The sequence below is a fragment of the Panthera onca genome, chromosome A2 (genome assembly GCF_046562875.1).
Source record: "Panthera onca isolate mPanOnc1 chromosome A2, mPanOnc1 haplotype 2, whole genome shotgun sequence".
NCBI lineage: Eukaryota > Metazoa > Chordata > Mammalia > Carnivora > Felidae > Panthera > Panthera onca.
Genome location: NC_138340.1, coordinates 11,769,094 through 11,789,471, shown reverse-complemented (window position 1 = coordinate 11,789,471; position 20,378 = coordinate 11,769,094). Strand labels below are relative to the sequence as shown.

Sequence of the window (20,378 nt, the reverse complement as noted above, 5' to 3'; positions counted from 1 at the left end):
CAGGAAGCCTCGGGCCTCCGGGCTGCACAGCCTGGCAGGAGTTCAAGTCCTGCCTCCAAGCAGCCTAGGGCCTGGGCTGACACAAAACTGCTGGGGGCAGGAACAAAGAAGCCCTTCTGGCTGGAGGTTACTTGCATCAGACTCAGGGGGTAAAGGGCCCAGTGGGAAGAAGGCACCTGGAGGCGAGGGGGTAAGTCTGCAGGGGGCCCAGACAGAGCTGGGAGACCCTGTACGCAGTTCTGTCCCTTCCCGGCTCTCTCTGGGCTCAGTCTTGCCATCTGGGAAATGGGATGTCAGATGAGGGCCTGAGAGAGGACTCCTCTTGCTCAGATCCTGTCCTGATTCCGGAGTGAGGAATCCCCCGCCCCCGACCTAACCAGGTCTCCCCATGTCAAATCCCAAGGTGAGGGTGAGTTTGAAGGATGGGCCTGCTGAGCAAGAGGATTAGAAGGGACATTCCTCCTGCAATGACAGGATGTGCATTTCCTGTCCCTGACCCACACATTCCTTCCAGCCCTACCTGGTCCAGCTGCCGGTGACTGTCCTAGAGTTCCCTCCTCCTCTGCTGCACTGGATCCATGAATCTACTTGCTAACATTCCATCCAGAGGAGGGCCAGGGCCAGGGCCACATAGTTCTGGGGAGAAGCAGGAGGATAGAGGAGGAAATAAAGGTCCAGAGAAATTCCCTCGAGCCACACAGCAAAGTAATTCAACGTGACAGCACAGGGGAAGGTGAATCCTGGCACACAGTAGGTGCTCATTAACTACTCAGGGAAGAAAGGGACTTTCGTAGCCATGAGCCCTAAGAACTGACCAGTCAGAATGTACTCCTTAGACCCTCAGTATTGGCGTTACCAGCAACATCTTGGACCCCTCCAGGATCTCAGGCTCGAACCCAGACCCACAATGACATGGCTGTAATTGCTTTGCTATTGTCCCCAGTAAGGGGAGGGACTTAGGTCCCGTCTCCTTGAATCTCGCCTGGCCTGGGACTACTTAACCAGTAGCGTGTGGGAGAGGCTGGGCCCTGCCAGTTATGGGCCAGAAACAGGGCCAGCAGCCCACACCGACGTTTGCTCTTAGAACGCATCCCCTCATGGGGCGCCTGGGTGGCTCAGTCGGTTAAGCGGCCGACTTCGGCTCAGGTCGTGATCTCGCGGTGTGTGAGTTTGAGCCCCGCGTCGGGCTCTGTGCTGACAGCACAGAGCCTGGAGCCTGCTTCGGATTCTGTGTCTCCCTCTCTCTCTGACCTTCCCCTGTTCATGCTCTGTCTCTCGCTGTCTCAAAAATAAATAAACGTTAAAAAAAAATTAAAAAAAAAAAAAAAAAAAAAGAACGCATCCCCTCAGAACCAGGCTGCCATGCTGCAAGGAAGCCCAATCCACACGGAAGGACCCCACTCTTAGGCACCTCCGATCGACAGCCCCAGCTGATTTCCCAGCAAACTGCTAGCAACAACTGCCAGCCACAGGAAGGAGCCATTTGGACATTCCAGCCCAGGTGGGCCTCCAGATGAGCTCAGGCCCAGATGACGGTGCGGAACCAGCTGGCTGAGCCCGGTCACCATGCGGCGTCACAAGATGAAGTGGTCCTTGCTTTAAGCCGCCAAGTTTGGGGGACTGTTTGTTATACAGCAATAGATCATGGGGATACCAGCTGAATCACAATTCATGTTTTCACCACGTGTACGTCAAAGTTTGAGGCGCACTGCTGTAAGAGACCCAAGTCAGGCTCAGCAATGTACCTCCTAGGAAACTTAGCCAGTCTGTCCCTCGGTTTTTTCATTCGTCGAGCAAGGAGGAAAATCTCCTTGCTTATTGTGTCTATTGAGCACCTACTGTGTGCCAGGCACTATTCTAGATGCTAGGGATGCAGCAGTGAGCAGGGCAGACGTCATCCCTGCTGTCAAAGGGTTCATATCTAGTGGGGAGACAGTTCATATGTTGTTCGACTGAACAAATGATAAAGAATGTATCAGACAGTGATTGTGACATGAGGGCTTCCAGGGGGAGGTGACCTTTGAGCGGGTCCTGAATGAAGAGGGGGAGTGGGAAGTGTTGTTGAAAGGGCCCCACAGTCATGGGGTAATATGCCCAGCAGTGGGCACAAGTGAGTATGGCTTGATTCCATCGACACCCACACTGTGACTGCAGTTGACACGCCCTTCAAGGAGCCAGCCAAGGTGGCAAAATTTGTTCCGATATTCAGTCCAGAAGCAGGTATTGAAGACTGCTCCACTACATCCAAGGACTCAAAGCCCAACAGGCCTCTGTGGCCGTGGAAGGACAGGATCCATCCATCCAGGACTCCTCACATCCTGGATCGGGTGACAGGAAGCAGAAAGGAAGCAAGAGACGCAGTGTGGGAGGCAGGAAGCCTCAAGTGGGGACTTTCTGCTCTGAGTCAGAGGCGGTTGGAGTGTCCCCAGTGGTTTCTCATCCAACAAGGAATGTCTCAGCTGCCAAATGACACAAGCCTGGCTTATGGAATGGCCCCCAGCCAGCGTTGGAGGGAGGGGAGCCACACACAGAAAGGCAGAGGCTGGCTGGTCCTTCCACCCGCACCCAGAGTCAGGCAGTGGACAAGTGTGTGTCTGACCAGAGCTGGCAGTCACTGTGAGTCGCCAGGCTCAGGTGCGGCCCGTCACCCCTCTGAGCCTCAGTCTTCACATCTGTAAAATGGGCTTGATAAAACCTCACAGAGCATTGCAAGCATTCTATCAGAAACAGGCCGAGAGGATAGGAGAAAGTACAACTCTGAGTGATATGTGAATAATGTCCCTGTCTACATATAAAATTATGAGTGTGTGTGTGTGTGTGTGCACGCATGTTTGCACGTGCAGCGAAAAAGTTCCAGAAGATTCCACACATCACAGTGGAATTGGACAAAGTAGAATTGGAGTCTTTACCCTTCGAACTTGCTACTTGTCTCAAATAATTTCTCCCTCCCTGAGCTGCTATAACTGTTATCACCAAAATACTAAAAGGATTTGGTGCAGCGGGGGGCACGTAGTTGGTGCACAAAAGAGATGAGCAGTTTTTCTTTTGTGACACCATGAAGACACCTCTCCCAGGAGTCAGCCTGGGGTCCCTCTACAGCAAGCATGGAGGCTGCTTGGTGGCTGGAGTCTCTCTTTTCCTTTCCTCGGCCTTTGGGAAGGAACAGGTTTTGGATTCAGCCCAACAGAGTCCGGATCCCAGCCCTGCTCCTCACTGGCTGTGTGACCTGGAGCAAGTCACTTGCCTTCTCTGAGCCTCATGCCCTCCTTGCTAAAACAGAGAGGTGGGCTTATACCTCCCAGGCAGTTCATTCTTGAACCACAAACTGTACTTGGGCATTTGCTCTGTACTAGGCACAGTGCTAGGACCCAGGACCTGGGACGAACAAGACAGATGGGGTCTCTGGATCATGATGCTCATGTCTGACGGGGGAAGGCAACGGGAAACAAGACCAAGTCAGATGGTGGTGGCAATGAAGGAAATTAACAGAGTGAGACATGCTAGCAAGTGACCAAGGGGGCTATTCAGACGGGGCAATCAGGGAGGGCTGCCCTGTGGAGGTGACCTTTGAGCAGAAACCTGGATGGTGGGGAGGCGCAGTCCGTGCATGAGAACCACTCCCTGAAGCCGTGCCAGAGCTGCAAAGGCCCAGCACAGGGTGGGGCACACACTTGTCTTCCTTACACATGCTCATTCTTGCTCCCATCCTCGGACGTGCAGAGACACTTGGGGCTGGAGGGGCTCCTGCGATGGGGTGGTGGCGGCAGCAAGGAGCAGCTCAGCTGGAGCCCCGCGATGGTTGGGGAAATGAGCCCAGAAGCCGGCGGCGTTGAGGTTTTACTCCACGTAATTGAGAACTTGAAACCGACAGGGTTCTGAAGCCGTGCTGAGGGCAGGACCAGCTGGCAGAGCAGCCCGATTCCCAGTCCAGGCGGCAGAAGTGGCCTGGGAGGCAGAAAGCCTTAGAGGAAAACTCAGGAAAAGCTCAGAGCGCACACACCAGCTAGGAACAACCGCGAGGGTATCGTCGTGGGCATTGAATGCACTGATATCCTCCCCCTCCTCTCCCCTGCCCTCTCTTCTCCCTCCTCCCCCTCTCCCTTCCCCCTCCACCTCTCCCCTCCCTCCTCCCTCCTCCTCCTCTCCCCACTTCCTTCTCTCTCTGTCTCCCTCTCTGATTATTGGGTGATGATTGCTCACAAAAACTAGCCTAGCCACCACCAACACCCCAAGCCACAGAAGAGAGACTTGGAGAAGGGACCCTGGAGCAGTGTAATGTCATAAAAAGAGACCATTTGCTGGGCGCCTGGGTGGCTCTGTCGTTAAGCATCTTGGGCTCAGGTCAGATTTCACGGTTCATGAGTTCGAGTCCCACATCGGGTGAGCACGAGCCTCGCTTCCGCTGAGCTCCGCGTCTCTCTCTTTCTCTCTCTCTCTCTTTCTCTCTCCCTCTCTCTTTCTCTCTCTCTCTCTGTCCCTCCTAGGATTCTCTCTCTCTGCCCCTCGCTCATTTGTGCCCTCTCTCTCTCCCTCCCCCCCCAAAAGTGAGAGAGAGAGAGACCCTTTGCCCCCTCTCCTCCCCACGTGGTAGAGCGGCAGCAAAGTCTGTGCTACCCCTTCCTTGAGAGGCTGCGATGACTAATTTTTCGTGTCTGCTACACTAGGCCCCCGTACCCAGCTATTTACCTGAACATTTCTCAGGTGTTCCTGTGAAGGTGTTTCGTAGATAGAGTTAATACCTACGATCGGCTGACTTCAAGGAGTCAGTTACACCACTCCAATGCAAATGGGCTTTGTGCAGTCAGCCGCAAGGCCTCAGGAGCAAAAATTGAGAAAAGAAATTCTGCCCTGAGCTGCAGCACCGATCCCTACCCGAGTTTTCAGCCACCGCCCCACAGACTTCACGCTCGCCAGCCCCCTAGTCTCACGAGCCAACGCCTTAGGATAAATCGCTCTCAATAGACAGACGGATGCTATCCTGTTTCTCTGGAGAACACTGACTGACAGAGATAAAGAATTCCCTTCACCTTGAACCTGAGCTGTCCTCAGTGACTCTGGGGACTTACGGGTCTAGGTCGTGAGAAGACTTCCAGCTGCCTTGGAATACACCCTCCTGGATTCAGCTGCCATGTTAAGAGGAAGCCCAAGGGTCGCCTGGGCGGTTCAGTCAGTTAAGCATCAACTTTGGCTCAGGTCATGATCTCACAGTCCAGGAGTTCAAGCCCCGTGTCGGGCTGTGTGTTGACAGCTCAGAGCCCAGAGCTTCGGATTCTGTGTCTCCCTCTCTCTCACTCTGTCTCTCTCTCAAAAATAAATGGTTAAAAAAAAACTTTTTTTAATAAATAAAGAAAATAGAATGGTGGATTTGGGGCACCTGGGTGGTTCAGTCGGTTAAGCATCCGCCTCTTGATTTCAGCTCAGGTCATGATCTCACAGTTCGTGAGTTCAAACCCCGCATCGGGTTGTGCATTGACAGTGCAGAGAGTGCTTAGGATTCTCTCCCTCTCTCTGCCCCTCCACTGCTCATTCTCTCTCTCTCTCTCTCTCTCTAAATATTTTTTTAAAGAAGACATTTTTAAAACGGTTATGTGTACAAAAATGTATGTACATTGGAAAATGTTCACATTTGCAATTTTTTTCATACTAAAAAAAAAAAAATTCACACCAAACTGCTAGTCTGGGGGTACGGAGCGGAAGCCGCAGTGGAAGAATTTCCCTTTTAAATTTCTATGCTTGCATAAACAAAAGCATAATTAAGTTTCTACAACTGCATTTTTTTTTTACCTCAAGCCAATGTAATACTTGGAGAAAGAGGTGATAAATGAATAAACTACTTATAACACTGCCTGACTCACAAGTACCAAGTATGTGTTTGCTGTTATTTCTCTTACTTTATGACAGATCAAGGGCATGAGCATCAGCCAGGACCCTTGGGTGTCTCTGGGACACATATCAGGGACCTTACTGGTTGTGAATACCACCCACTCCCCCACTTCATTCCCTTAGTCCTTATCAAGCAGGAAGTTCTCAGGGGACAGCAAGTGCCAGGGTCAGGTGGCCATGGCCAAAGCCCACTTTTGCCATTCTCCAGCTGTGTGACCTTAGGCAAGTGACTTGCCCTCTCTGAGCCTCAGATTCCACTTGGTAAGAACGGCATAATAATAGACTCGTGGGGATTGGAGGAGCGACCTGTGGACTCTAATGTGAGGATTCCAGCACAAAAGCTGTATTCTGAGACAAGAATTTAACTGCCAGTAGGGCAGTGAGGCAGAGTGAGATGAGGGCAGCCAGGAAAGGGGGCTTTATCGAGGAAGTTCCCACTCGGGGCACCTGGGATTCAGTCCCTCTGGGGACCTCGGGGAGACGGCGAGAACAGGCACCCACCAATAGTTACTCAGGGCCACTGCCAAGGGCATTATTTCTCCAGAATGTTCTGCTGGCTGCAACAGCTGAACCCGGGGGGGGGGGGGGGGGGGGGGGGCGGGGGGGGGGGGGGTTTGGACAGTTGCCTGATGTGGACAATGTAACTGTTTGGTGAGTGGGGTTCTCCCTCCTCTCTTCCCAATACTCCCCCACACAGTCACACACACACACACACACACACACACACACACAGACACACACACACACACACACACACACACACACGTGTTCTCAAACGCACACGTGCATGCACGCACACAATCTCACACATGCACACAATGCACCCACACTTGCAGGCGTACACACACTCGCGTGCACACATCCACACACCTACGTGCACACATATGCACATATCCATACACGTCCCACGCACAAGCACGCGTGCACACACGCTCGTGCACACACGCTCATACACTGAACCAACGGAGACGAGACGCCTTAGAGTTTGTTGTCCCCGAGCCGTCCAGCAGAGGGAGCCTCCGACACACTCAGGAGAGGAAGGAGACAGCGACCAGTGACCGGCCGGGCCTGGGCGTGTTTGGAGAATCGCTCTGATGCAGCAGGTCCCGGAGACCTACGGGCCCCATGCCTCCCCTCCTCCCTCCCTCATGCAGCCACCACCATCGACCTTAGCGGGAAGTCAATATGCACGAAAAGCATGATGAAAAATCCACACGGCAAAGGAGAACCGAGGTGCCAGAAAGGAGCAGTCAGGTGCCCAAGGCCACCGCTAGGAAGGGGTATAGCCGGGTTTTAAACCCACATAGGTCGTCTCCCAAGAGCAAGCTTTTTTTGCCGGAGGAGAGTGGCCTCCAACTGGGGATTCTGGCCGACAATCCCAGCACTCGCCACCCGGGGGCACCCCAGGACACACGTCGCCTCCAGCATCCCACGGCCCAGCTTCGACTCATCTCCACGACCCCCAGCCCCACCCCGCTCCACCCACGCCTGCCGCCACCCCCCTTATAGGCAAAGCGAGGCTAGGGACCCAGACCCGCACGAGAAGCCTCAGGGGTAAGCCACCCCGTTGAGGCCACGATATGAGGACATGGTCGTGGGACCTTGGGTGAACCATCTCACTCTGGGGAAGTCCGTTTCCACTTCCATTAAACGAGACAGTTAATAGTACCCCCTGAGAATTAAGTGCCAGTATTTGGGAAGGGCACGGAGGAAGCACTCAACTTTAAATGTCATTATTGTTATATCGACTCTGGAGACCCCCGGGGGGTTGGTGTCCCCTCCATGAGCACACGCACACACACAGAGGGGGATCTCACCAGTCTTGGGGCTTTTGAAACGCCATCTAAGTGCTGAGGTTTCCCAGATGTATGTATCACCAGCCCAGAACTCCCTCCCGGGTTCAAGACCAGCCTATCCGACTGCCCACCTGACATCTCCAACTCCTCCTGGCCCCAACTGACATGCTGATCTCAGCCCTCACACCCCCCCGCCCCCGCAGAAAAACCTTACTCTGTTAAGCATTCTCCATCTCGAGGTGCCACGTCTGTCTTTCCAGGTGTTCAGACCCACATCTGGGGGGCCTCCCTTTCTCCTGAATCCTTCGTTCAAGGTATTAGCAAATCTGCCAGCACGAGCTTCGTAAAGCAGTCGGTCGAAATCAGAATCCAAGCACCTGTTTTCACTCTACAGCCCACAGCTTGCTTGGAGACACTGTCATCTCTCACCTGGACAAATCTGGTCACCCCATCTGATCTCCCTAGTCCCATCCTTGCCTCACACAGTCTCTATTCAATATGGCAGCCAAAGACTATAATGACAAATCTTGTCCCTCCTCTGTCCAGAACCCTCCATGCCTCCCTATCTCTGTCATAGAAAAAGTCAGTGGACCCCAAGGCCCTGTGTGACCTGCTCCTATCCCCTCCCTGACCTCATTCCCTTCTGTGTTCCTCCTCCAGCCACACTGGTCTCTTCAATGCCCCCTAAACACCCCAAGCTTGTTCCTACCTCAGGACCTTTGCACTATACGTTCTCTCTGCCTCAGAAACTCTTCCCTAAAATATCCACATGGCTCCTGCCCTCTCCTACCTAAAGTCTTTGTTGAAATGACCCCTTCTTGGTGAGGGCTTCACTGACCATCTTACAACCTCTCCCCCTGCCCCACCAGCATTACTGAACACCCACAGAAATACACGCACTGACCCAGCTCAATTTTTCCATAGCACTTATCGCTTCTCTCCCACATGGGCCAATGTAGTCACCCCATCTGGTCTCCCTAGTCCCACCCTTGCCTTCCCACACAGCAGCCAAAAGAATACTATAAAGACCAAGTGACAAATCTGTCGCTCTGCTCAGAACCCTCCCGTGGTTCCCCATTTCTGTCACAATAAAAGTAAAAATCCTCCAAGGCCCTGTATGAATTTACTTACTTATTTGCTCATTTATTATTCGTCATGTTAACCTCACCCCACACCCAACAAAGGTCAATTATGTAAGGGCTCAAATACCACCTGGCTTACAGCAGATGCCCAATAAATATTTGATGAGTTAATATGGTTATTGTAGACCTCGTCACTGCCCCATCTTCTTTATCATCATATCAGGGACTACACCATCACCTGTTCCCCCAGCCAAAGACTTGGAAATCACCCTTAACTCCTCCCTCACCGCAGCTCCTGTGGCTAGGTAGTCCCCCCTCCTGTCCTGCCTGGACCTCAGTCTCCCTCTTCCCCAGGTTTCCATTCCCCAGTGTCCCCCCCTTCCAAGCCACTGTCCTGCCAGCTCATATCTGACCAGATCCTGTCATGCTCCTGCTCACACACCTTCTATAGCTCCCTATTGCCTTCAGCATAAGGCTTGAACTGAGATGTAGCCCGCAGTTCCTGGGCAGTTGGCCCCTGCCCAACTTTCCTCCAGTCCGCACCCCTCCTCCGGATCCAGCCTCTCTGGAGTGGTGCTCCTCGAGCACACCATGTTCTCCCTTACCTGGGGACATCTGCAGATGCTGTCCCTCCCACCTGACATGCTCTTCTCTCCTTGTCACCACTCAACTTGTACCCTCACTTCAGCATCAGAGAAGCTCTCCCTGAGCCACCCCCCTGTTGTGTCACAGAACAACAAGGGCCTCTCTTTCGGAGCACTTGTCACGGATTGTAAATAAATTTACGTGTGGAATTATTTGTTCAACATCTGTCTCCTGTTCTCCCGATGGCAGGAATTGGGCCCGGCTGTGCTCCGGGCCCAGTGCCAACAAACACTTAATTAATATGTGGTCTGTTGATGAGATAAATGAATGCACAAACTGTCCCCAAAAGCCTGAGTTCATGTCCAAGGACAAATGGCTTCCCAGCCTCCTAGCCCATAGCTTCCCTCAGTTGCCTCCCAGCTGTCCAGGCACCTTCATTTCCTTCCTGGAGCCCAAGGGAAGTGTCTGGCTGAGCTAGGGAGTAGACGGTGGGGGGGGGGGTGTCTGCATCCCTCGCTTTTATTCTACAAAAATCAGAACACTCAGCAAAGGGCCTTTCAGCAAAGGAGGAAGGAAGAGGCTTTTCCAGGGAAGGTCTGGATTTACAAAACATCGACAGAAGCACACACCCTGAGCCCTGGGATGCAGCCTGATGCCAGAGGAGTTCGCCCATATGAGCTGGGGACCTCAAGAAGCTGACGTCCGGGTCCAGGGCTCTTACTTCAGGCTCCAGCTCTCAAGTCCTCAACTTAAAAGCCAGCCGGGATCCACGGGGGACAGGTCCTGAATCCCAGAGGCCTTAGGTGTCAGGTCTAGGGTCCTCAGATGGCTGGGTGGGTGGGGCCTGAAGGCCCGAGTGCTCTGGATCCTGGGGGTGGGTCTGGGCCCGAAGAGATGCGGCTGAGCCTGGTCCCTCAAGAAGGAAAGCAGGCACTCAGGGGACCTGACCTGGACCTCAAGGGGGAGGACCAGACCGTCAGGAGGCGGAGCCTTGCCATGAGGGGCGTGGCCTGCACCTTCATCATACTGCTCAGTGGAGGAGCCTGGTCCTCCAGGAGCCCATACCGGGCCTTCGAGGGGCGTGGTCTCTGCCCTCAGGGCCCTGGGGGCGGGGTCTGGTCCCTTGAGGGCGGGGCCTGGGCCTCTTTGGGCGGGGCTTGGGCCCCCCCCCCCCCCCCCCCCCGGGATCCGCAGGGAAGCGCCAGCGATCAGGCCCGCGGAGGCAGTGGCTCCACGTTGAGCCAGATGCCGTTCTCCGTGCGCAAGATGAGCTCAGGCTTCCGCCGCACCTTGCGCGTTCGGTCCACACTCAGGCGGAAACGCAACAGCGTCAGCGCCACGGCCACGCGCATCTCGGCCATGGCAAAGCTCTGTCCGATGCAGTTTCTAGAGGAAGGGGGATGGGGGAGGGGCTCAGGTGCGGCCGCTGTGTGACCCGGGAAGGGGGGAGTCCCTGGGTAAATGACCGACCTCCCGCTCTGGGTCTCAGTTCCCTCATCTGTAAAATGGGAGCAATGGCATCCTAGAGTCGTTGAGAGCCTATGAGCCCAGAACTCAGGGCCTGCCACACAGTAGGCGCTCAACACCCAGGGATGCTATCACAGAGTCTGATTTGGGGGTTTCTTAGTACACTGGAGGCATGAAGGGTGCTGGGTTGGCAGAAAGCACATCTGGGTGGGAGGTGATCTCTGCTCCTGATCCGCACATCCCTGACCTTCGACTCCCATGGGGCTCCTCCTACGCTTGGCTTAAACTGGGGGAAACAGAAGAGTTACCTGGGTCCTGCGGAGAAGGGCACATAGGCCAGTGGGGAGCGCTGCTGTGGGTTGTCCGGGTCAAAGCGATAGGGGTTGTACACCTAGGCAGGAGTGGCCAGGGGGTGGGTGAGTCTGGTTGGCCCATCCATGCCAGCTTGGTCCTGACCCTTCCGCTGGATGGAGAGAACCTCACTACAATCCAGCCACACCCTCCTCTTTTCTGTTGTTCAAGCATGCCAGCCTGACTCCAACCACAGGGCCTTTGCACTTCCTGTCTCAACTGCCTGGAACAGGCTTCCCCCTGCTCTTCGCACTTCTCAGGTCTCAACTCAAACACCTCTTCCTCCCCAAGGCCTTTCTTCACCATGTGAGCTAAAGTGCCCCCCACCCCCTCCAGTTTTTATCTCCTTTGTGCATGTATCACAACCATAGTTTTTGCTTATTTTCTTCCCCTGAACTTCACAGTGAGCTCCATGAGGGAAAAAAAAAAAAAAAACCAGTACATTTCTCGGTCCTCTGTGCCCAGCACAGAGGCTGGCAAACAGTAGGTGTTCAATAAATATTTGTGGACCTAATGAATCAACAAACAGTGAGTGAATACATGGGGGGAGGGGCACTCAAGCTGTGCATCCAGCCAGGCCACCTGGGTCCCTGGGGAAGAGGGTAGGAAGGCCTCAGTGGCCCAGGACCACCCCTTCTGAGGGGGAAGAAGCTGAGGGAAGAGAGGATTGAGGCAAGCGCTCACCTTGGAGTCAGGCCACACTGTGGGGTTGTGGTGGGTCCCATAGATGCTGACCAGGCAGATAATTCCTGTGGGGAGGGTGGCATCAGTGAGGCCACTGGGGCTGAGGGGAACTTTCTCTGAAGTCCTCCTCCTCCCCTGCTCTTCCTGGAGTCATGCTGTTCTCAAGAGCCATCTACCACCCTCCCCTGCCCATCCTTCTCTGAAAAATTCTGCCGCTCGCCCCCTAAGAGGTCCCCATCACCTGCTTTTAGCTGCCATGCCAGCCACACAGGGATCTTTGTCACTCACAGATCTGACATTGTTCCTCCTCAGCTCAAAAACCTCCCATGACTCCCTACTGTCCTGAAGATCAAGTTCAGGTGCCTCAACCTAGCATTCGCAGCCTTTCAATACCTGCACCCTGAAACTCTGCTCCATAAATATGCTCTCTCTTTCACTTTCTACCTTCAAGGCTCACCTCTCATGCTGCCTCTTCCAAGCAGACCCCCACCCTGAATTTCACCCCATATGAAGTCATCACTCCTTACTTTGGACTGTTTCAGCCGCTTTAAAGTTACTTCCTTTAGGCCATTCCTGACCCCATGTGACTGGGAGTGTCTGTGCCCTGCTGTGTCTTCCTCAGACTGAGTGGTACTCAAGGCCTGGGACTGGGAATGAGGCCTCTCTAGATCCCCAGCATCACCCAGAGCCAAGCTTAGTCTCCAAGGAATATTTGGCCACTGAATGAAACCATCCCTCCCTCACCTGCACCCTCACAGGGCCCACCCCACCACACCCACTCTTGCTCTCCCACCTGGACTCACCCACCTCTGTCTAACCCCTACACGTGGGTTCTCCTCCCTCACCCCAGAAGCAACAGCCACACAGAGAGATGGCCCATCCACAGGGAGGGTGCACCTGGGGCAGGTTTGACCATGCCCCCGTGGGCACTAGAGCGGCCTGGCAGCTGGCAGCACACAATGGGCACCTTTGGGGATGACGCGCCCATCTGGAAGCTTGATGTCCTCCGTGCAGCGGCGGGAGACCAGGGTCACGGGTGGGAACTGGCGTAGGCTCTCCTTGATGCACATAGTGGTGAAAGGCAGCTGGGTCAGGTCGTCCCTGGGGAACATGGAACGTGGGATGGTCAGTGGCTTGGAGCCAGGGCACAGCAACACCCCTTCCCCCAAACACACACACACACACACGCACACACACACACACACACACACACACACACGCTCAGGAGCAACCACGCAGGAAACCAGTCCAGGATCTCAGACTTGCCCCAGCTTCCGGTGTTTGCATTTATGCCATGCACACATCACTACCCCTCAGCATGCCCCCAAGCAACCCGAGCAGCACCAGCAGGCTTCTGCATGCCCAGCATTAACCCTTTAACTGATGGATTACGTGGCAGCCAGGGGATAGCCGGGAGAGGTGCCAGGACGGGGGGGGGGGGGGGGGGTGGCGCCCAGGCATCAGCAATTCACCAGCCTGTGTGGATCAATTTCAGTATTTAAAAACCTGTCCATTCTCTCCTTCTGCTATTATTAACTTCTTTCCGTTGGACTCCAGGGCCCAAAAGTGGATTAATTATAACCCTTGGTCCATGATCTAGATCGTTTTCTTTCTCTTTCAAAGAAACTTCACATCACTCCTGTAAAGGGCAAACGGCATGCCTGACATAAAAGTACCCATAAGGTAAACAACCACTGGGAAAACAGAAGAGTTATTAAATTCTGGCGAGACATCATCTCCTGCCCAGTCCTCAGAACCTGAGCCATCTTTCCCCTTCATCAAAAAGGCAGATTAGCAAGGAGTTGAAGAATACAACGGCACCCGACTGAGAATGTCTCCCTGACGTTGAAATCTAAAAGGTTGACGTGGGGGCGCCTGGGTGGCTCAATCAGTTAAGCGTCTGTCTTCAGCTCAGGTCATGATCTCATGGTTCAGTTTGTGAGTTCGAGCCCCGCACTGTCAGCACAGAGCCTGCCTGGGATTCTCTCTCTTCTCTCTCTGCCCCTCCCCCACGTCTGCTCCCCCCCACCCCAAAATAAATAAACTTTAAAAAATAAATAAATAAAAGGTTGACACTAAACAGAAAAGAGCTTTCTTGCTGTTTGGTGCTATTTAATGCTGTGTTTTCTTTGAGTCACCCAAAAATCAGCTCTACACGGCACATGTCTGAATTATACACCCCTTGCCCTTTGCATGTGATTCTGCAGTGCCTTCTGCTCAGGTAGGTAGAATGTATGTCCTGCCCCATTCATGGTGGGCTTGGCCGTGTGACTTGCTTTAGTGAAATGGAATGTTCCAGTGCAGGCAGAGGTTTTAGACTGTGGCTCTTCCAGCTTCTGGAATCTGCCTTGAGAGGAACACGCCCCAGGTAGCTGCTGGTTCAAGGAGAATGAGGAGACGTGTGAAACAGACCTGAACCCACACCTCCGTTTGGAAGCCACCCCGCTCAACTGAACGGCACCCTGCAGTAGCGAGAGCAAGAAATATGTGCAGACCAGAGCAAGAAACAAATACGCAAGCTCTAGACTCAACCGGCCCCCCACCATCCCCCTGACCCCAAACGGACCATTCCAGCTCCTCCAGCTCCCGGCCTTGCATGACCTCCTGGATCTCTTCCCGGCACTTCTCCTGGTACTCTGGATACTTGGCCAAGTTGAACAGCACCCATGACAGGCCACTGGATGTTGTGTCATGACCTGTAGGCAGGTGAGGAGCTCACGTGGAGGCTGCCTGAGGACAGCGGAGACACGATCTTCTGACAACGGGGCCCCCTCCCCGCCTCCCCCCACATCCTCACCTTCAAACATAAAGGTGTCCGCCTCAGCTCGGATGTCCTCATCTGACAGTTCCTTCCCGTCTTCATCCTGGAACGAACAGGAGAGGATCCTTAGCCCGCTTCATCCCACCCTCCGCCTCCTAGGGCTGAAGTCAAGATACTCCCCCCTCTCTCAAGCCAAGCTGCGGGGGTAAGGATGCCAGGCAGACAGAGGTACGTGGCTTGTCTAAGAAAGATGGAAAGTGGGAGGGAGAGTCAAAGGTGAGGGGAAGAAGGGAGTTTGTATCCCTTGAGCAGCTGGTTGTAGAAAGCATCCTGCTGGTTGGAGGCCCAACCATGACCTGTGATCAGGTCTCATGACCATCATGTCGTAAATGAGGAAACTGAGGCTCAGAGGGAAGATTCAGGTGACTAAGGTCCAGCATCCGCTAAGCAGCAGGGCCAGAACTGGAACCCAGAACTGTCTGAATCCAGAATCCAAGTGCTGCTCAGAAATTCCACAGAAGGGGGAGCCTTGGTGGCTCAGTGGTTAAGCATCTGGCTTTGGCTCAGGTCATGCATGATCTCACAGTTCGTGAGTTCATGAGTCCCACATCAGGGGAGCTCAAGCCCTGCTTTGGGTGAGCTCAATCCCCTCTTCCGGTGAGCCTGGCTTCTGTCTCTCTCTCTCTCTCTCTCTGCCCCTTGTGGGATTCTCTCTCTCTCTCTCTGTCTGCCCCTCACTCACTTGCTCTCTCTCTCTCTCAAAAACAGGAAGAAGGAAAAGAAATTCCACAGAAGCAATCTCTGCAAGTGTCATATTTTTTCAAAGTCTTGGGTTTCAACTTTTAAGCATGGTGAGCAAAATCATGTCCCCGCCCCCACCACAACCCTCCAGAATTCATACGGTGAGGTCCTCACCAGCCGGGACCTCAGAACGTGACTGTATTTGGAGACAGGGCCTTTCCAGAGGTAATTAAATTATGATGACGTCATTAGGGTGGGCCCTAGCCCAATATGACTGGTGTCCTTAGAAGAAGAGGACATTTATGCAAAGACACAGGCAGAGGGAAGACAACGTGAACACACCTGAGAAGGAGGCCATCTACAAGACAGGGAGAGAGGCCTCAGAAGAAACCAACCCCTGTCAGTGCCTTGATCTCAGACCTCTAGCCTCCAGAACTGTGAGAAGGTTAACTTCTGAGGTTTAGCCCACCCAGTCTACAGCACCTTGTTACGGCAGCCCCAGCAAAACGAATACAGTAAGTCTTACTTGTGTATTAGGGTGCCTGCCTGCCTCCTAGATCTGTGTTATTCGGGACGTTTGTCCTTTTTTGGAGTTGGTGCAATTCACGAGGGGCCGGGGCCCAGCCTCACCTTGGCCAGGAGCAGCACATCGATGAAGTCCAAGGTCTTGCCCTGTTTGCCCTTAAGCCAGGCCTCGGCCCCCTGCTGGTGCAGCGCCCGCCTCCGCTCCTGGATGACCTCCGTGGTGAAGCGGTGCACGGTGTCACAGGCCTGCCGGAAACGCCTCCCGTCTGCCGTGAGGTAGTAGATGAGGTCGATGTGGTGGTGCACGCGGTATTGGCGCTGGACCACGAGTGCGCTCAGCTCGATGATGGCCGAGATGTAATCGCTCATCTTCCTGCCGGGAGAGGAAGGGCCCTGAGCACAAGCTGCTCCCTAGGACCAGTGAGCAACACCCCCCCCACCCCGTATATACACGATATTTTCTCATTTTCCTGTACTCTTCACGCTCTACCATCTGGGGCCTTGCTGACCCCGGAGAGACGCGGCCCCTCCCAGAGCTAGCCAGTTCTGAGAGATTGCCAATGACTCACCCAAGAGTGTGCCTTTCATGTGTACACCAAACAGTCCAGAGCCCATACGCTGAAACTTATCAGGCCGAGCCACTATCTCCAGGCCTTAATCACTGGACAACTAGGGACAGTCCCCATCCTCCAGAGCCCTCTGTAATTATTCAAACGAGTGAATCCTAAGCTTGTGTAACCGCCATACTGTTCCTTCCCAAGGAAACCACCAAAAAAGACTGTCATGCTTTCTCCCGACTGACACCGATGCTTCCCTGTGTGGCCCTGAGGGGTGTAGTAGGTCCCCTCCTCTTGGGAACTGTAAGGAACAATCATCTCCTGATCGGGTGGCCTCATCATATCTGAAGAAAACCAAAATCCAGGTACACATAGACCCAAAGACAGATTAGGACTTCCAAATAGATGTAGCATCACAAAGACTAAATAGCTATAAGCCACAGAGTGAGAAAACTCATAAATATGATCACAAACTTGTATCTAAAATATATAAAGAACTTTTGGGGCTCCTGGATGGCTCGGTCAGTTGAGAGTCTGAGTCTTGATTTTGGCTCATGTCATGATCCCAGGGTCATGGGATCAAGCCCCACATCAGGCTTTGGACTGAGGGTGTAGCCTGCTTAAGATTCTCTCTCCTTCTCCCCCTGCCCCTCCCCAGGTCGCTATCTCTGTCAAAAAATAAAATAAAATAAAAAATAAAATAAAATAAAATAATAAAAGAAAAGAAAAGAAAAGAACTCTTAAAATGCACTCATAGACAAAGAATCCAATTAAAAAATGGGTAAAACATATGCATAGACATTTCTCCAAAGAAGATATACAAATGTCCAATAAGCACATGAAAAGATGCTTAACAGCATTAGCCACTACAAAAATGCAAATCAAAACCACAATGAGATACTGTTTCACGCCAACTAGGAATGGCTATAATCAAAAAGACAGATAATAACAAGTGTTGGTAGAGGTGTGGAGAAATTGGACCCCTCACATACTACTGGTAGGAATATAAAATGCTGCCTCTCTCTCTCTCTCAAATAAGCATTTAAAAAATTAACAAAAAAGAAAAAAAAAAAATGAAATCACTGGGACAGGTGTGCAAGGGGCTGTCCTTGGTCCTGAACTATGCTTGTTGTTTTCACACGTGTCACAGTCTGTCACTTCCTTGTCTATTTATTTGTGCACGGTAACTGCTTTTCTTCCCATCAACATATAAGTTCCAAAGGAACAATACTTTGTCTATTTTGTTGGCCATTATATTCACAGTGCCTAGTCCAGGAATAGCACATAGTAGACTGGAATAAATATTTCTGGACTGATTAATTAATCAATTAACTAGTTACTCACCAAAGCCACTGTCACTTTACCCAACTGAAACATAACCCTACAAAGCCCAGAGTAACAAAGTCAGCAGCTTATCATTGAGAACCTACTATGTGCTACAAACTTGCGATTTATGATGTCTCTTCTTCCTTATATCCCCGCTTAGACTATAAATTCCAAGGAACTGGGACTTAGTCTGTTGCTCACCACCATATTCTCAGTAGATAGCATAGTATCTGGCACATAGTAGCTACACAACAAATAGCTGATGAATGAATGAATGAATGAATGAATGAACCAGGACAATGGTTATTTTATTCATCCATTCAACAAATATTTACTGAACATCTACTGTGTGCCAGGGCAGTGCAACATCATTTTATTCTTTTTTTTTAATGTTTATTTATTTTTGAGAGAAAGAGAGAGAGAGAGAGAGAGAGAGAGAGAGAGAGAGAGAGAGAATGAGTGGGGGAGGGGCAGACAGAGAGGGAGACACAGAATCCAAAGCAGGCTCCAGGCTCGGAGCTTTCAGCACGGAGCCCAACATGGGGCTTGAACCCATGAACCTGAAGATCATAACCTGAGCCAAAGTCAGACGCTTAACTGACTGAGCCGTCCAGGCACCCCATATCATTTTATTCTTAAAGCATGTCTCAGAGGGTCAAGAATTGTCATCCCTGGAGTGCCTGAGTGGCTCAGTTGGTTAAGTGTCTGACTCTTGGTTTCTGCTCAGGTCATGATCTTACAGTTTGTGAGTTCAAGCCCTGCATCAGGCTCTGCACTGACAGCATGGAGCCTGCTTAGGATTCTCTCTCTGTCTTTCTGTCTCTCTCTCTCTCTCTGCCTCTCCCCTGCTTGCTCTCTCTCTTCCCCTCTCTCTCTCTCTTCCAAAATAAATAAACTTAAAAAAAAAAAAAAAGAATTGCCATCCTTGTTTTACAAAAAAAGGAAACTGAGGCTCATAGCCTGGGGAGACACTTTCCAAAAGCCAAACTATTCCTCATGGAAGGATGAGGGAAACTAGTACTTATTAAGCACCTACTCTATACCCAACCACCAACTTACATTACCTCACTTAATACTCACAAGATGACTATGGGGGTGGAATTGGGATTCCATTTTTTCGGATAAGGACACAGGCCCAGAGAGGTGATGTCAGTTTTCAGAAACACACAGCCTGTCGGTGGCAGAGTACCGACAGCCCGGCGATGCCCGACACCTGAGAGTCTCCTTTCTTCTCCCACCACCTTGCCCTGCAGCCACTGTCTCTATCTTCCCCCAGGAAGGCCACACTCACTCCTGGCAGTTGCTGTTGTGGCTGAAGACACATTTCTGAAGACTGTCCAGGGTCATGAGGCTGATGTGCTCAAACATGTCAAGGGAGACCACTGGGCCCTCCGCCAGGCGTCGCCATTTAGCCTGCGAGAGAGAGACACATGGCGAACTGAACAGAGACCGCAGAGGCTTTAAGCCAGGCTGACAACGGCACCCCAGCTGCCTGCTCGCCTCAAGCCCATCTTGTAGGTAAAGGAAGTGAACCGTCCTGACATCCCATGGCTCACACACGACTCGGGGCCTGGACCAGTCCCACTCCGCGGACACCCTCTTCCCAAGAGACCCCGCGACTCACGTGCATGGTGTCAGTGCACTGGTTGAAGATCTTCATGTAGGGCTTCAGGATGTCGAAGTGAAAGGCGGGCGTCAGCAGACGGCGGTGCCGGCTCCACTTGTCGCCTTTGCTAAGCAGCAGCCCATCTCCTGGGCGCAGGAGACTGCCCTTAGGAACCTCTCCCATTACTCTGAAACCACAAGAAACCCCACGCCCCACCCCCTCTTCCCTGAAGCCCCAGCCCCAGCTCATCCAGTCCCACACTCACCCAGCCAAGGTTTCAGGAAACCGTAGAAAAGGTCATCCTTGGGGGCAATGGCAGCTGTGGAGAGAGAAGAGGTGATGATAATTCAAAAGAGAGTGTGGACCCTTGACCTCTGCTTCTAACCTCCTTGGGGCTCCTCTCTGAGCTCTGACCTCCACCTCACCTCTCCAGTCCATCTTCCACACCTGCTCCCGAGAGACCCTTATAAGATGCTGATCTGAACATGAGCCTCCCCTACTCAGATACCTCCCATGGCTCCCTATCACCCTTGTAAAAAAGTTCAAGCTCAGGCTAGCACTGAAGGCCCTGCCCCATCTAGCCTCCCTGTGTCTCTCCTATCTCACCCTTCAACATACACCTCACATACTGGTCCACGCTGAGCTCTCCATCCAGAATGGCCCTCTTCACCCTAATCACCCCCTCTTTTCTGCCAATCCAGGCCATGTGAATTACACCTCCTGTGCTCTCAGTCTCCAGTGCAGCCTCCTCCCTGCACTCCGGTCCCAGGAGGTCTTATCAGATGCTAGATCTGACCATGTCCCTTCCCGCTCACAGCCATTAGCTACAGCACCAGCTGTTCAACCCATTTTCAAAGCCTTGAATGATCTACCCCAGTCCAGACCTCTCTCAAAACATCTCTGTCCTCCATACCCTACATGCTCAATGTTCGAACATCACAGCATTTTCTCATCTCCTTGAAAAAGTCACATTCTCTGTTCTTTCTACCACATGCCTTCTCTGCCTGAAACACT

At 52.6% G+C, this 20,378-nt stretch overlaps 1 protein-coding gene across 3 annotated transcripts in view; it reads right to left on the bottom strand.

Moving 5' to 3' along the window:
- Positions 1-8,822: 8,822 nt before the first annotated feature.
- CYP4F22 (cytochrome P450 family 4 subfamily F member 22) overlaps positions 8,823-20,378 on the bottom strand; it is a 52,668-nt gene continuing 41,112 nt past the window's right edge. For all 3 annotated transcript variants that reach the window (XM_078443251.2, XM_078443252.2, XM_078443253.2), the window contains 10 exons: positions 19,630-19,683; positions 19,383-19,510; positions 19,050-19,171; positions 15,981-16,248; positions 14,646-14,712; positions 14,415-14,544; positions 12,816-12,949; positions 11,849-11,913; positions 11,122-11,204; positions 8,823-10,732 (listed from right to left, as the gene is read on the bottom strand). In XM_078443251.2, coding sequence (XP_078299377.2) covers positions 10,555-10,732; positions 11,122-11,204; positions 11,849-11,913; positions 12,816-12,949; positions 14,415-14,544; positions 14,646-14,712; positions 15,981-16,248; positions 19,050-19,171; positions 19,383-19,510; positions 19,630-19,683 — 1,229 coding nt within the window. In that variant the 3' untranslated portion in view covers positions 8,823-10,554. The remainder of the gene's footprint in view (positions 10,733-11,121; positions 11,205-11,848; positions 11,914-12,815; positions 12,950-14,414; positions 14,545-14,645; positions 14,713-15,980; positions 16,249-19,049; positions 19,172-19,382; positions 19,511-19,629; positions 19,684-20,378) is intronic.